Source organism: Vulpes vulpes, chromosome 6 (assembly GCF_048418805.1).
Source record: "Vulpes vulpes isolate BD-2025 chromosome 6, VulVul3, whole genome shotgun sequence".
In the NCBI taxonomy this organism is placed as follows: Eukaryota; Metazoa; Chordata; class Mammalia; order Carnivora; family Canidae; genus Vulpes; species Vulpes vulpes.
Window position 1 is genome coordinate 110744081 of NC_132785.1, and position 11631 is coordinate 110755711.

The 11631-nt window shown below is 46.9% G+C and overlaps 1 protein-coding gene across 1 annotated transcript; it reads left to right on the plus strand.

The window, feature by feature from the left end:
- Positions 1-26: 26 nt before the first annotated feature.
- Positions 27-8202, plus strand: AHSA1 (activator of HSP90 ATPase activity 1). The gene is made up of 9 exons (XM_025996430.2): positions 27-556; positions 1900-2090; positions 3843-3925; positions 4316-4433; positions 5523-5611; positions 6445-6573; positions 7045-7146; positions 7636-7687; positions 7811-8202. Exons 1-9 carry the CDS (start codon positions 477-479, stop codon positions 7981-7983), a joined length of 1017 nt encoding a protein of 338 aa, XP_025852215.1. The 5' UTR covers positions 27-476; the 3' UTR covers positions 7984-8202.
- The last annotated feature ends 3429 nt before the right edge of the window (positions 8203-11631 follow it).

Here is an 11631-nt window from a genome sequence, read left to right on the forward strand (position 1 = left end):
AACTCCCCAAACTCCCAGCGCTCCGCGCTTAAATCGTTTCCTTTACTTTTAGCGCGACCTTCCGCGGTTATCCAGCAGATTATTCAACAAGACTACAACTCCCATGAGGCTCAGGAGGGCCAATTCAGAGGCTCGGGGAACAATGGGACGTGTTCTTTGTGGCCTTTACGGGTGATGAATGGTTGTGTGAGCGGCTGCATTTCGGACCCCTTTCGAGGTGACCCGAGGGAGCTTGAAAGAACTCTCCAACAGGCACAAAGTAAAATCCGACGAGGTGAAACGGAAGTACCCGGTGGGAGTGAGGAGGAGCCGGAAGTTAAGGCGGGGAGGGGCGGGGGGTGGAGGGAAAAGCAAGCCAGGAGGTTCTGCGGCCGCTTCTAGTAGTTTCCAGGCGCTGCCGGGCGGCTGGGACCAGGCGGTCCGGAGGCTGTGGCTGCGGCTGCTCGGGCGCTGGTGGCGGTGCGACAGGAGAGCCGATGGCCAAGTGGGGTGAAGGCGACCCACGCTGGATCGTGGAGGAGCGGGCGGACGCCACCAACGTCAACAACTGGCACTGGTGAGGGCCAGCGAGCGGGCCAGGCCGCGGGAGGGCCCGGCCCAGCCGGGGGTGCGGGTCCCCGGAGCGTCGGTCGGAACAAAGCTGGGGCCCGGGGCAGCCCTGCGGGGACACGAGGGGAGGTCCTCGCCGCGGCACGGGGTCCGTGGCCCCGGGCCCCTCCACACACCACCGCCTGCCTCTGTTTCGCTCTTCGGAGGGCAAGGGGGCGACGCGGAGGGCTGCGCCCAGAGGAGGGCTTCCAGGAACACGAGAACGTAACCCCCTAGCCCATGCATGCCTCCGCCGCGAGCCGGGACGTGCTTCCCACACGTGGCCGGAGGAGTCGGGGAGACCCACGCCGCCCGGGACTGTGTCGGGGGCCGCCGTGTTAGGCTCGAGGCCGGTGGGCTGGAATTGCGGTCTTGCGGCTTATGCGTGAGCTTCGGAGTCAGCCGTAGGGGACCGCTGCCCGAGTCCAGAGGGCAAAGGTTCGGAGCGTGTTCCGTAGGTGCTGAGAGCTCAGGGATGCTGAGGATGCCACGGCCTCTCACCCGGAACTGTTCCATTTGGTTGTGTTGTAACTCCCGGGGCTGCCCCTGGTTGCCGGGCAATCGTGGTCTTATAATGTAACCAAAAGCCTATTCTCCGTTATGACATTAAAAGTACTATTTCCTTATCTTTTCACTCCCCTGAACTTTGTTCACACCGTCTTTACTGTATCTTTACCCTGTGGCGGCTCTTCTTGCTGCTGGTCTCTCTACTGTTAAGCACATGGGGAGGCAGAGTGTGATTTTTTTTCTCTGTATCCCAGCCTGCCTCCTCTCCTCTTAACGTACAAGGGTGCTGGACTTAACATTGCTTCCACGGCCACCTAGAGGACACGGAACGTGTAGGGGATTTTTAGCACCGCCTGAATTTGACAGGTCAGCCCGCTGCGCTAATGAGGTCAAGATTATGGGTTTATTACTTACTGGGCTTGTGAGTTAAATACTGCTTTCTACGCCCGCTCTTGTGCTCCTGACCTCAGCGAGATGGTCACAGTTTTCCATTTGGTCAAACGGGGGCGCCGTGTTGAAGTGTCACATACTGACCCTACAGCATCATGCTGAGGATGGAAGGCATCATTTTCCATTTGATTTGTAACCATTCCACGCAGCCGTGGTTGTCTTTGTTGACCATATGGGAGTCCTTGTCTTCCTAAAACGGGGGTAACACGCTTGTGGACGAACTAGAGTGGGACTGATTTTTTTTTTTTTTTCAAACTATTTGTCACGCCTCTTGTAGCCTTGAATTCTTTTGCACAGAGCAAGCAGTCTCTTCCATTTGGCTGCTGCTCCATAGCTTTATTTTCTGTTTTGCAGGACAGAGAGGGATGCCTCAAATTGGTCCACGGATAAGCTGAAAACACTGTTCCTGGCAGTGCAGGTGCAAAATGACGAAGGCAAATGTGAGGTGACCGAAGTAAATAAGCTTGATGGAGAGGCATCCATTAACAACCGCAAAGGCAAACTTATCTTCTTTTATGAGTGGAGCATCAAACTAAACTGGACAGGTAAGTCTATGCTGGACTGTTAGGACAAAAGTTAACTGCATTTTGCTTGACTTGCTAAGGAACCAGGGAGAATGGTTTGGGGGGGGAGTTGGGAACTCTTGAAGGGAGACAGTGCTGCTTTGGAGTCCTGAGGAAATCAGTATTGGGTGCCAAAATTTCTCTGCCCCTAGGGGATGAACACTAAATGCATTTTTCTCTCCGTGGGTCTCACAAGTCCCCATCAGTGAGGCAGTTGGGCCACTGAATTTTTGAGCTACAAATATGTTAGGACATTTTAAATGAGGTAACATCTCTCACACTAGCTAACTTTTTATCTCTTGGATGATTGATTTAAAGGTGGGAAAGGAAATTTTGGGGTATGGATTTTTTTTTTTTTTTTTGCTTTCTCCAGTGTGACTCTACCAGTGTAGACCATTATGCTAATGAAGTTTTTATGTGACTATAATTTGGGGCAGTTTTACTCTCGTTTATGTCCCTTCTGTGATGGCATTGGCAAAGAATTAGAGCCATGTGTGTGCCCCACCTGGATGGTCCTGAGAGTTGGGAGGCTGAATTTCAAAAGGCACTAAAGCTAAAGGAGTACATGTAGGGGGCAAAACATACAAGAGATTTGTGCTTCAATGAGCATTTCTTAAGTTAATGGTAATAAAGAGGGGAAAAGTAAATCTATCTGTTCATGACCTTTTAAAAAACTACTAAAATATAGTAGTGTGAAAGGAACCTTTAGGTGTCCTCTTGCCCGGTCCTCTTTTTATAGATTGAGAAGCTGATGTCAAAAGAAGTGGAGATAAATAAATGTCCTGTTGGTCAATTTTGAAATATAGTCAGTTCTGCTATAATGTCGCCCACGTGTTCTAAAAATCACCACACTGTGCAAAATTGCTCAACCAAAACCACAGGGCTTATAGGGAAGATAGGGTTAGGGACACGACACAACACCCAAAACCTTCATTGGTGACACGTTTTTAAAATTTAGGAATGTAAAAATTGATAGCACAGTTCTACATGTTATATGGGAAGAAATACATGAATAATATAGTAAACGTGCTGCTTTACTTTGCAAAAGATCTGAAGTTCACTTGTGAAAGCAGGCATCAGAAGGGTTGCAGCAGGTGGGTTATTGTGAATTGGTGCTTGGAGGGTCAACTGATGAAATCAGAGGGAACATTACGGACCCCAGTGTGGGTGGCATGGCTCGGAACACATGGGGAACTGAGAGGTTGCTGGGAGAGAAGTGTTTGAGGAGATCCTGTCTTGTGTATTCCTGTCCGGCTCCTTTCAGCTGGGTGTAGTTCTGTGTGTGTGCCTAGTGTTTCTCATGGAAGAAGTCTTATGTTAGGAAGCGTGGAATTCATGCTGTGATCAGATTGTTCTCTAGTAGGTCAGTCGCATGGGAACAAGTTTGTATTTTCAGAACAAGGATCCTAGCAGAACTGACTGCCTTGATTTTTTTTTTTTTTTTTTGACTGCCTTGATTATTGACCCGAATCCTCCTGGGCAGAATTCACACTAGTGCCACATCCGCAAAGCCCTTAGTCCCGTACGGTAATCACACAGCTGGCCCGCAGATCTAATGAGGGAAGACCTTTCTTCTGGGGAACTGGGGGAGGGTTGATTGTATCTGACATTCTCTAGAATAAAGAGGGTCAGTTCAGTAGTTTGAAAGAAATATAAGCAGAGGAGTAGTTAGGCGTCCAGAGCCGACTTTGTCTGCAGAGGGAGAGACTAATGACATTGCATTGCTTTTGACAGGTACCTCTAAGTCCGGAGTGCAGTACAAGGGACATGTGGAGATCCCCAATTTATCTGATGAAAACAGTGTGGATGAAGTAGAGGTTTGTGCTTCTTAATTCTTCATCTGAGTCTTCCATATCCTCTTCTCAGATGAGAAAAATGATTTCAAGATTAAAGCCCAGGCTGGGTCCAACCATTCAGAACCTCATTCTGCAGATAATCTTCTAGGTCTGTGGTGCTGTTGGGAGCTTCCGGCACAGCTTGTGCTTATTTAATTACTTTGTTTCAGCTAGTAATGTGTTCTAACGTTAGCCACCTTGGCTTTGGCAGAGAGAACTGGAGAAGGAACACTCATGGGGATTGGAAAGATACCCCAACCCTCACACATTTCCTTTGGAAATGTCAGCAGTTATCTGATTGCTCAGCACCCACATTCCACATTGTGGGTGCCCCTCAAGTTATTTACCACCTACTTCTGATCTTTCACTCAGATTAGTGTGAGCCTTGCCAAAGATGAGCCTGACACAAATCTCGTGGCCTTAATGAAGGAAGAAGGGGTGAAACTTCTAAGAGAAGCAATGGGAATTTACATCAGCACCCTCAAAACAGGTATCCCTTGAGTAGTAATGTATGCCTTGAGGAGGTAGTTCCCCCCACCCCCGGTCATCAGACTCTGATTAAAGGATCCGATAGTCCTTTGTTTGCCAAATGAGTGAACATTTTGGGGGAGGGGGCTTATTCATCTCAAAGTCAGTCTTTAAACTCAATAAGGGAAAGATGTAGGGATGACTTGCCTGATAATCTGTTGACTGTTGAGCTCTTGAAATACGGCTAGTACAAATTGAGTTGTGCCATGAGTATAAAATACAGTGGGTTTTGAAAACTTGGTACAAAAAAAAAGAATGTGAAATATCAACAGCTTTTTATAACGATAATCTTGACATATTTTGGATATATTGGATTAAGTATATTAATAAAATGAACTTCACTTGTTTGTTTGTTTTATGGCTATAATGTGGCTAGTAGAAAATGTAAAATTCTTTCTGAGGCTGACCTTGTATATCTGTTGGACTGTGCTAATCTAAAGACTTGGCATCCCCAGACTCACTGCTCGAGCACAGTCCTAGACTATCTTTAATAGGCATTCTCCAGGGACGCTTAGGGGGTTTTTAGGTTGCAGGTAGTTGAGCTCTCCCTTAGAATTCCAGTTATGCCAGTGTGTTCTGGTCTTAGTGTTGGAGTGCATAGAGTGACTGTCAGGGGTGATCCCTCTTTTGGTGGGAACCAAAGTGCTCTGGTGCCAGAACTAGTTGTGGCTGTTTTGCAGAGGTGAGGCAGAATGGAGGAGGGGGACAGATCTGCATCCAAGGGTGTCTTGCCCTATTCTTGAAGTCATTGGAAGTGCCACTATGTTCATTCGCTATTATCCATAGTAGACCTCATGTACATTTAACAAGTTGTAATGCTTCTAATGGAGTCGGGTTTTAAATGACCCTTAACGTTCCATATTCTACAGCGTACACTCAGATACCTGTCTGGCATAGGCCGGAGGTAAAGGCCTGAAGTAGATAGACTCTTTCTTTCTTTGTCATTACCTCATTCTGGGGTAAGATGGCCATGTTTGTCAAACTCTAAAGAGGCCCCAAATCTCAGCAACTAAGAAATAACTTCCAGGAGCGGGGATTTTTATCTTTTCAGAGTTCACGCAGGGCATGATCTTGCCTACAATGAATGGAGAGTCAGTAGACCCAGCCGGGCAGCCAGCACTGAAAACTGAGGAGCGCAAGGTAAGTCAATGATATTTCCATGCGCGTGCTCGCTCTCGCTGACCTTAACCTCCAAGCCAGAGCGACATATGATCTGCCCATCGTGCTTTTTACAGAGTCCTCGATATGTAGTTACTTGGTCTGTCCTTCTGTAACCTGGTTTTCATTCATTTAGAACAGACTCCTAGTGCAAATGGAAACTGTCAGGGGCTTCAGAGTTTGATTCTTCATTGCATTTCGCCCCAGTTAGAGGAGTTTGTGAACAGATTGGTTTTTATATATGTCTTCAGTATTATTCCTAACTGAGGTGTTGATATTTGCTCCTCTGATACCAGAGGTCTCAGGAAGGTATTGGGGTGAGATCACTACCTTCACCTGTCAGGAAATTGATTGATTTCACCACATTTACAGGGTGAGGAAATATTTTTTGTGGAGGTGGAATTTGTGTGGTTCAGGCTCAGTGCTTGGTTTGCAGCTCTGTTGCCCTTTGTCAGCATAGTGAAGGGAATTCCGGAGGGGAGGTGGCTGCTTCCAGCTGTTTAAGCACCATTTTTTCCTGAAAATTAGACACAAGTACCTCAGAAATACCAAATGATGTGCCATGTCCTTTGGTCAGTGGGAGTGTTCAGTATCTCTCCTCCTTCACCGAGAATATTATTTCAGTGGGAATTGAGGACATTCTGGGCAAGTTCCCCTCATGACTGAAACATCCATACATATTCCCTCCAACCCCCTGGAAGAATTAGCCCTGGAGGCGAAGAAGTTTGTGAGGATGAATAACATGCCTGTCCTGGAAGCCACGTTAATGCAGGTTTCCCCATCACTCTAAACCTTTCTCACTGCCGCTTCCACAGGCTAAGTCTGCTCCTTCAAAAACCCAGGCCAGACCTGTTGGTGTCAAAATCCCCACTTGTAAGATCACCCTTAGAGAAACCTTCCTGACATCACCAGAGGAGCTCTATAGAGTCTTTACCACCCAAGAGGTAAGTATAATCTTGTCCTTCAGGCCTCAGGGCATCTGCTGTTCTAGGTGACTTGGGTTGTGGGCACATCCCCTCTGTGCAGAGCAGGTACTGAAAAGCGGAGCTGTGAGGTTTTCCTCGTAGAGGCAGAGGCAAAGGAAAAACCCTTCTGTTGGACCTCCTCATCAAAGTGAACATGCCTTCTTTTTCCTCCCATATACTGGTTTCGGGTGGTCTAAGTGGGCACCACTGGAAGCATTCTTGTTAGAAAAGTGAATGGATCTGAAGTAATGGCATCTTGGATTCACAAAGCATCACTCCAGTCAGAGCCTTGTGTAGGGGCTCTTCTTTGTAGTGGAACAGAATAGAACCTGGTAATTGGGCAAAATGGTGCCTTTGGAAATGAGAGCCGAGGCGTGCAGGTATCTGCTGGCATTTGTCCCTGGGTCCCACTAAGAAGGACATCTTCGTACCTCCTTTTTCCCCCTACAGCTCGTTCAGGCCTTTACCCATGCTCCTGCGATGTTAGAAGCAGACAGAGGTGGGAAGTTTCACCTGGTAGATGGCAACGTCTCTGGGGAGTTCACCGATCTGGTGAGTGCCTGCTGGCGCCAGACCCCGGATGTAGTCTTTGGTCAGAAGAAATGTATCGTTCCTTCTTTTTTTTCAGCTCTGTAGGTAAAATTTAATCTCTCCGGTTAGTAAAAAAAAAAACTCGTTTTTGATTTTCAAAAGAATGTTGTAGTTGAATTCTCTTGCTTGATTTTTTTCCCCTTAGTGGAGTAAAATTAGTTCTTCCTGAAGAAATTCTTTGTGGAAGAGGGTCCTATATGTTGGTGGCTAGTGATTTTCCATTTGCAGCACTGAAATGTCACTTGGGCACAGCTGACCGGACCCAATTGGGGCGTAAGAGGAGAAGCCACAGCTGGTATTGGTGCAGAAGCCACCAGTAGTGGTCCGCTTTGTGCCTCTAAGTTGTAGAATTGCACAGAGGATATACCGTAGGGAAGGCAGATGGCCACTCCCTACCAGGATGGGGTATGTTGTAGTCCACAGTACAGACCGAACTCTTTGATATTTTAGGTCCCTGAGAAACTTATTGTGATGAAATGGAGGTTTAAATCTTGGCCAGAAGGTAAGTACATTTATTTGCTTATTGCTATTACCCTCCAGAACTCTTCTCTTTTCCCCTGTCTCAAATCCTGATTGGAAACCATGGATCTGAATGAAACCCCCCTTCCTCTCTGCCTTTCTCCAGGGCACTTTGCCACCATCACCTTGACCTTCCTTGACAAGAATGGAGAGACTGAGCTGTGCATGGAAGGCAGAGGCATCCCTGCCCCCGAGGAAGAGAGGACGCGGCAGGGCTGGCAGCGGTACTACTTTGAGGGCATCAAACAGACCTTTGGCTATGGCGCACGCTTATTTTAGGGCTGGCAGCAGCGGGGCTGCCCGCTACTTCGGGCCAGCCCTCTCCTGACTGGGGCTTGGGACTCCCAGGATTGCACCATCCCAACCACTAACTTGGGGCTGGGGCCCCTTCCCTCCACATATACCTTGGGTTTGTGCATGTTTTCTGCTGGGTGGGATCAGAGGGCGATTTCTCTTTTATGTGTACATACGCTAAATAAACGTAATTTAAAAAACGTACATATCTGGAAACTGTTGATTGGGTGGCTGGTATTAATGAGTTCCCTTGAACATACTGAATTCAAGGGGGAAAAAAACAGGTTTTGTTTATATTCCAGGTAAGTGTAGAGGCATGAAGGAATCCCTGCCTCTCAGCAGCATTCCTGATCTAGTCTCCTTTCTGCAGACTGGTACAAAGCTGCCGCTCCCCTCACTGATGGAAGACGAGGTGGGGATGGCTCTGGGATAAACAATGCCAAGAAACCTTATTGCTGGCAGAAATGGCATCCTGGGCTTTCCCCTCTCTGTGGCCTCTCCTATCCTCTTGCGAGAACAGATAAGCACCAGGTGCTGCTCTGAGATGTGGAAAGCTGCCCCCTCATGGCAGGGGAACTGTGGGCCTCAGGTTCACAGCTTCCGCTTACTGAGCAATGACTATGTACTGGACGCTAAGTAGCCCCCTTGCGTTAGCTCATTTAACCATCACAGTAGCCTTGTGAAAGAGATAACTGCCAGCATTTCTGTTTTATAAGAACCTAAGTCTTGCTTTTCTTCAGTAATATGCCCAGACCCTGCAGCTGCCATTTAGCAGAGTTGAGATTTAGAATGAGGACTATAGGGATCCCTGGGTGGCGCAGCGGTTTGGCGCCTGCCTTTGGCCCAGGGCGCAATCCTGGAGACCCAGGATCGAATCCCACGTCGGGCTCCCGGTGCATGGAGCCTGCTTCTCCCTCTGCCTGTGTCTCTGCCTCTCTCTCTCTCTCTCTGTGACTATCATAAATAAATCAAAATAAAAAAAAAAAAAAATTAGAATGAGGACTATAACTTGTAGAGCCAATGCTTCAGTCTAAACCACTGTGTCCACTGCCCTGTCATTGGGTTCATCCCCTGAGAAGCTGCTGTATTTCTAGTGTGTCAGGCATCCCTCCTGGAATAAGAAGTTCCAGGCCTCTCACAATTCACAGAGGAAGAAATGAATGTTCTTGTTAAGCGTATTTTTTAAATACCTGGTTCTATTAAACAGGTTTACCGAGCACTGACCAAGTACTGGGGATATGTTCAAATGAGGTTCTGATTGCCACGTGGCAGGAGAGGCAACCACCTGAGCAGGGAGGGTCCCTTTCCCAGACCAGCCCTACCCTGGCATCCTGCATCCTGAGGAAGTCTGTGCCTTCTAACCCAGACACTCGGCCTCCTGCAGGCACAGCTATTTCCTTAATCTATTTTTGCCTCTTTTATTAGGTGGCAGCGAGGCCTGCAGGCTAATCCTACCAGCGTGACTTGGCCAAAACACTAGTTAAAGCAAAAAACCAGTACTGATCTGGATAATTTAGACCCCAGAGAGCCACTTTTGGTTTTGAATTAAAGGAATAGTGGACTGAACTAATTTGCATCTAATTCGGCATTAGATCTGCCTCCTGGGGGTCCAAAAAGATGTCTTTTTTGATAAAGAACCTGGACTGTTAGCTTGAATCAGATCTAGGGGCTCCTCCTAACCGACTCCTCCTCCTCCTCACACAGAGACCAGTGACAAAAAAAAGGAGCCCCTTCATGCCTGGCTGGAGAGTTCACCAATTCTAGAGTTCTTGAAAAAATCCCCAAAGCAGAGATTACAAAAACCTTAATAAAAACCAAAACACTAGGGAAATTACCTGTCACATGACCTACCCAATAACGGTTCACATCCCCAGTATTCACAATGGTTGTACCAGTTTTTATCATTTTACTTACAGCATTTTTTAGCCTAACAGAGCGACATAGCTAAAAACAAAACTCTGGACTTGCGTGGACTTGGGTTGAATTTTGCCACTTCCTAACACATGGGGTAAATTTTCTCACCTGTATAATGGGTATAATAGGTACCTTATCAGAGCATTAGAGATGACAAGCATAGAAGCACTGGCACCTGGTAGTATCTCGCAAACATCACCTACTAACTTCTGGACTCAGGAGCCCGAGTGTTTTGCTTTAAGCAGGAATATTTTGAAAACCTAGTTAATTGGCCAAATTGCAAATTATAGGCCAAGGACTCCCCTTACTCAGAATCACCTGAGGGAACTTGTTAAATTCAGAAAATTTTCTAGACTCTGCCCCTAATTAATTCTTACTCATTGTGGGGTATGGCCCATGAACTTATAGTTTAATAAATATCCCAGGTGATACTAAGGTCAGGATGCAATTTGAGAAGCACCTCAACCTGTTACGAAAATCTATGTGTAGTAGAGGAGCCAAAGAAGCACATTTGGAAAAAAATAAAAATAAAAAAATAAAAATAAACTAAAAAAAAAAAGGAAGCACATTTGGGATCTTTTGGTGATGAACAGGACAAAGGCCCTGAAACATTCTGTGTTCTGACAAACAAGGGAAGTCAGCAGGACTTGGCAGGGTTCGTACCACTGGTTGTTTTATTTTTTTATTTTTTATTTTTTTATTTTTTATTTTTACCACTGGTTGTTTTAAACCCTTGTAAGAATTTAATTGAACTGGTCTTGCCTAGCCTAGGACCCTTTATGAGACACACCAGAGAAAAATCAGGCAAAACAATTCTGGTGACTGGGGCAGCTAAACTAGAAACAGTGATGGTGGGCAGCCCCGGTGGCTCAGCAGTTTAGCGCTGCCTTCAGCCCCGGGGCATGATCCTGTAGACCCAGGATCAAGTCCTATGTCAGGCTCCCTGCATGGAGCCTGCTTCTCTCTCTGCCTCTCTCTCTCTCTCTCTCTCTCTCTCTCTGTCATAAGTAAATAAAATCTTAAAGAGTGATGGTGATTGTGCTAGATGCATGGCCACTGAGGGCTGTTTGGGAGAGGAAGGACAGCTAGTCAAGACGGTGACCTCACCAACACTGGGCCCAAACAGGGTGACGCCCCTCTGCCCCGCCCCCGGGGCTCTGGTACTGACGGCTCCTAAAATCCTCCTTTTAGCAGGGTCAGTGACCCCTCCATCACTGTTTCTCCCCCCACACACCTGTGCCCTGAGCCCGCAGCCACCTGCACAGTGCCTCTTTCTTCTTTGTAGACTTTGAATAAACACCATTTTAGAGGTGACCTGCTCTCCAGCCCCTTTATCTTCTGTCATCTATGGCCTGACATAGTAGCAGTTTCATCTGTCACTTACAGATCAAAAATGTGGCCGGCCCAACTCAATTTGGGTAATCGACAGACACTAGGTACAGATTTAATTTAGACAATGTGTTTAAGTGTCAAGGTAAGTTATATTAGAAAGGAGGGAATGAGTAGATGCCTATGAAAACAGGCTCTAGGATGTCTTTATCTTCCTATTTAATAAAAAGTTTCTGCTGGGGCACTTGGGTGGCTCAGTTGGTTGGGTGGCCAATTCTTTTTTTTTTTTTTTTTTAGTTTTTATTTATTTATGATAGTCACAGAGAGATAGAGAGAGGCAGAGACACAGGCAGAGGGAGAAGCAGGCTCCATGCACCGGGAGCCCGACGT

Bases quoted from the DNA above. Each gene is read 5' to 3' on its own strand.
- AHSA1 (XM_025996430.2), top strand. From the start codon at position 477: ATGGCCAAGTGGGGTGAAGGCGACCCACGCTGGATCGTGGAGGAGCGG. The intron at 2,091-3,842 runs GTAAGTCTATGC...TGCTTTTGACAG, and splicing joins CATCAAACTAAACTGGACAG to GTACCTCTAAGTCCGGAGTG. The intron at 4,434-5,522 runs GTATCCCTTGAG...TTATCTTTTCAG, and splicing joins CATCAGCACCCTCAAAACAG to AGTTCACGCAGGGCATGATC.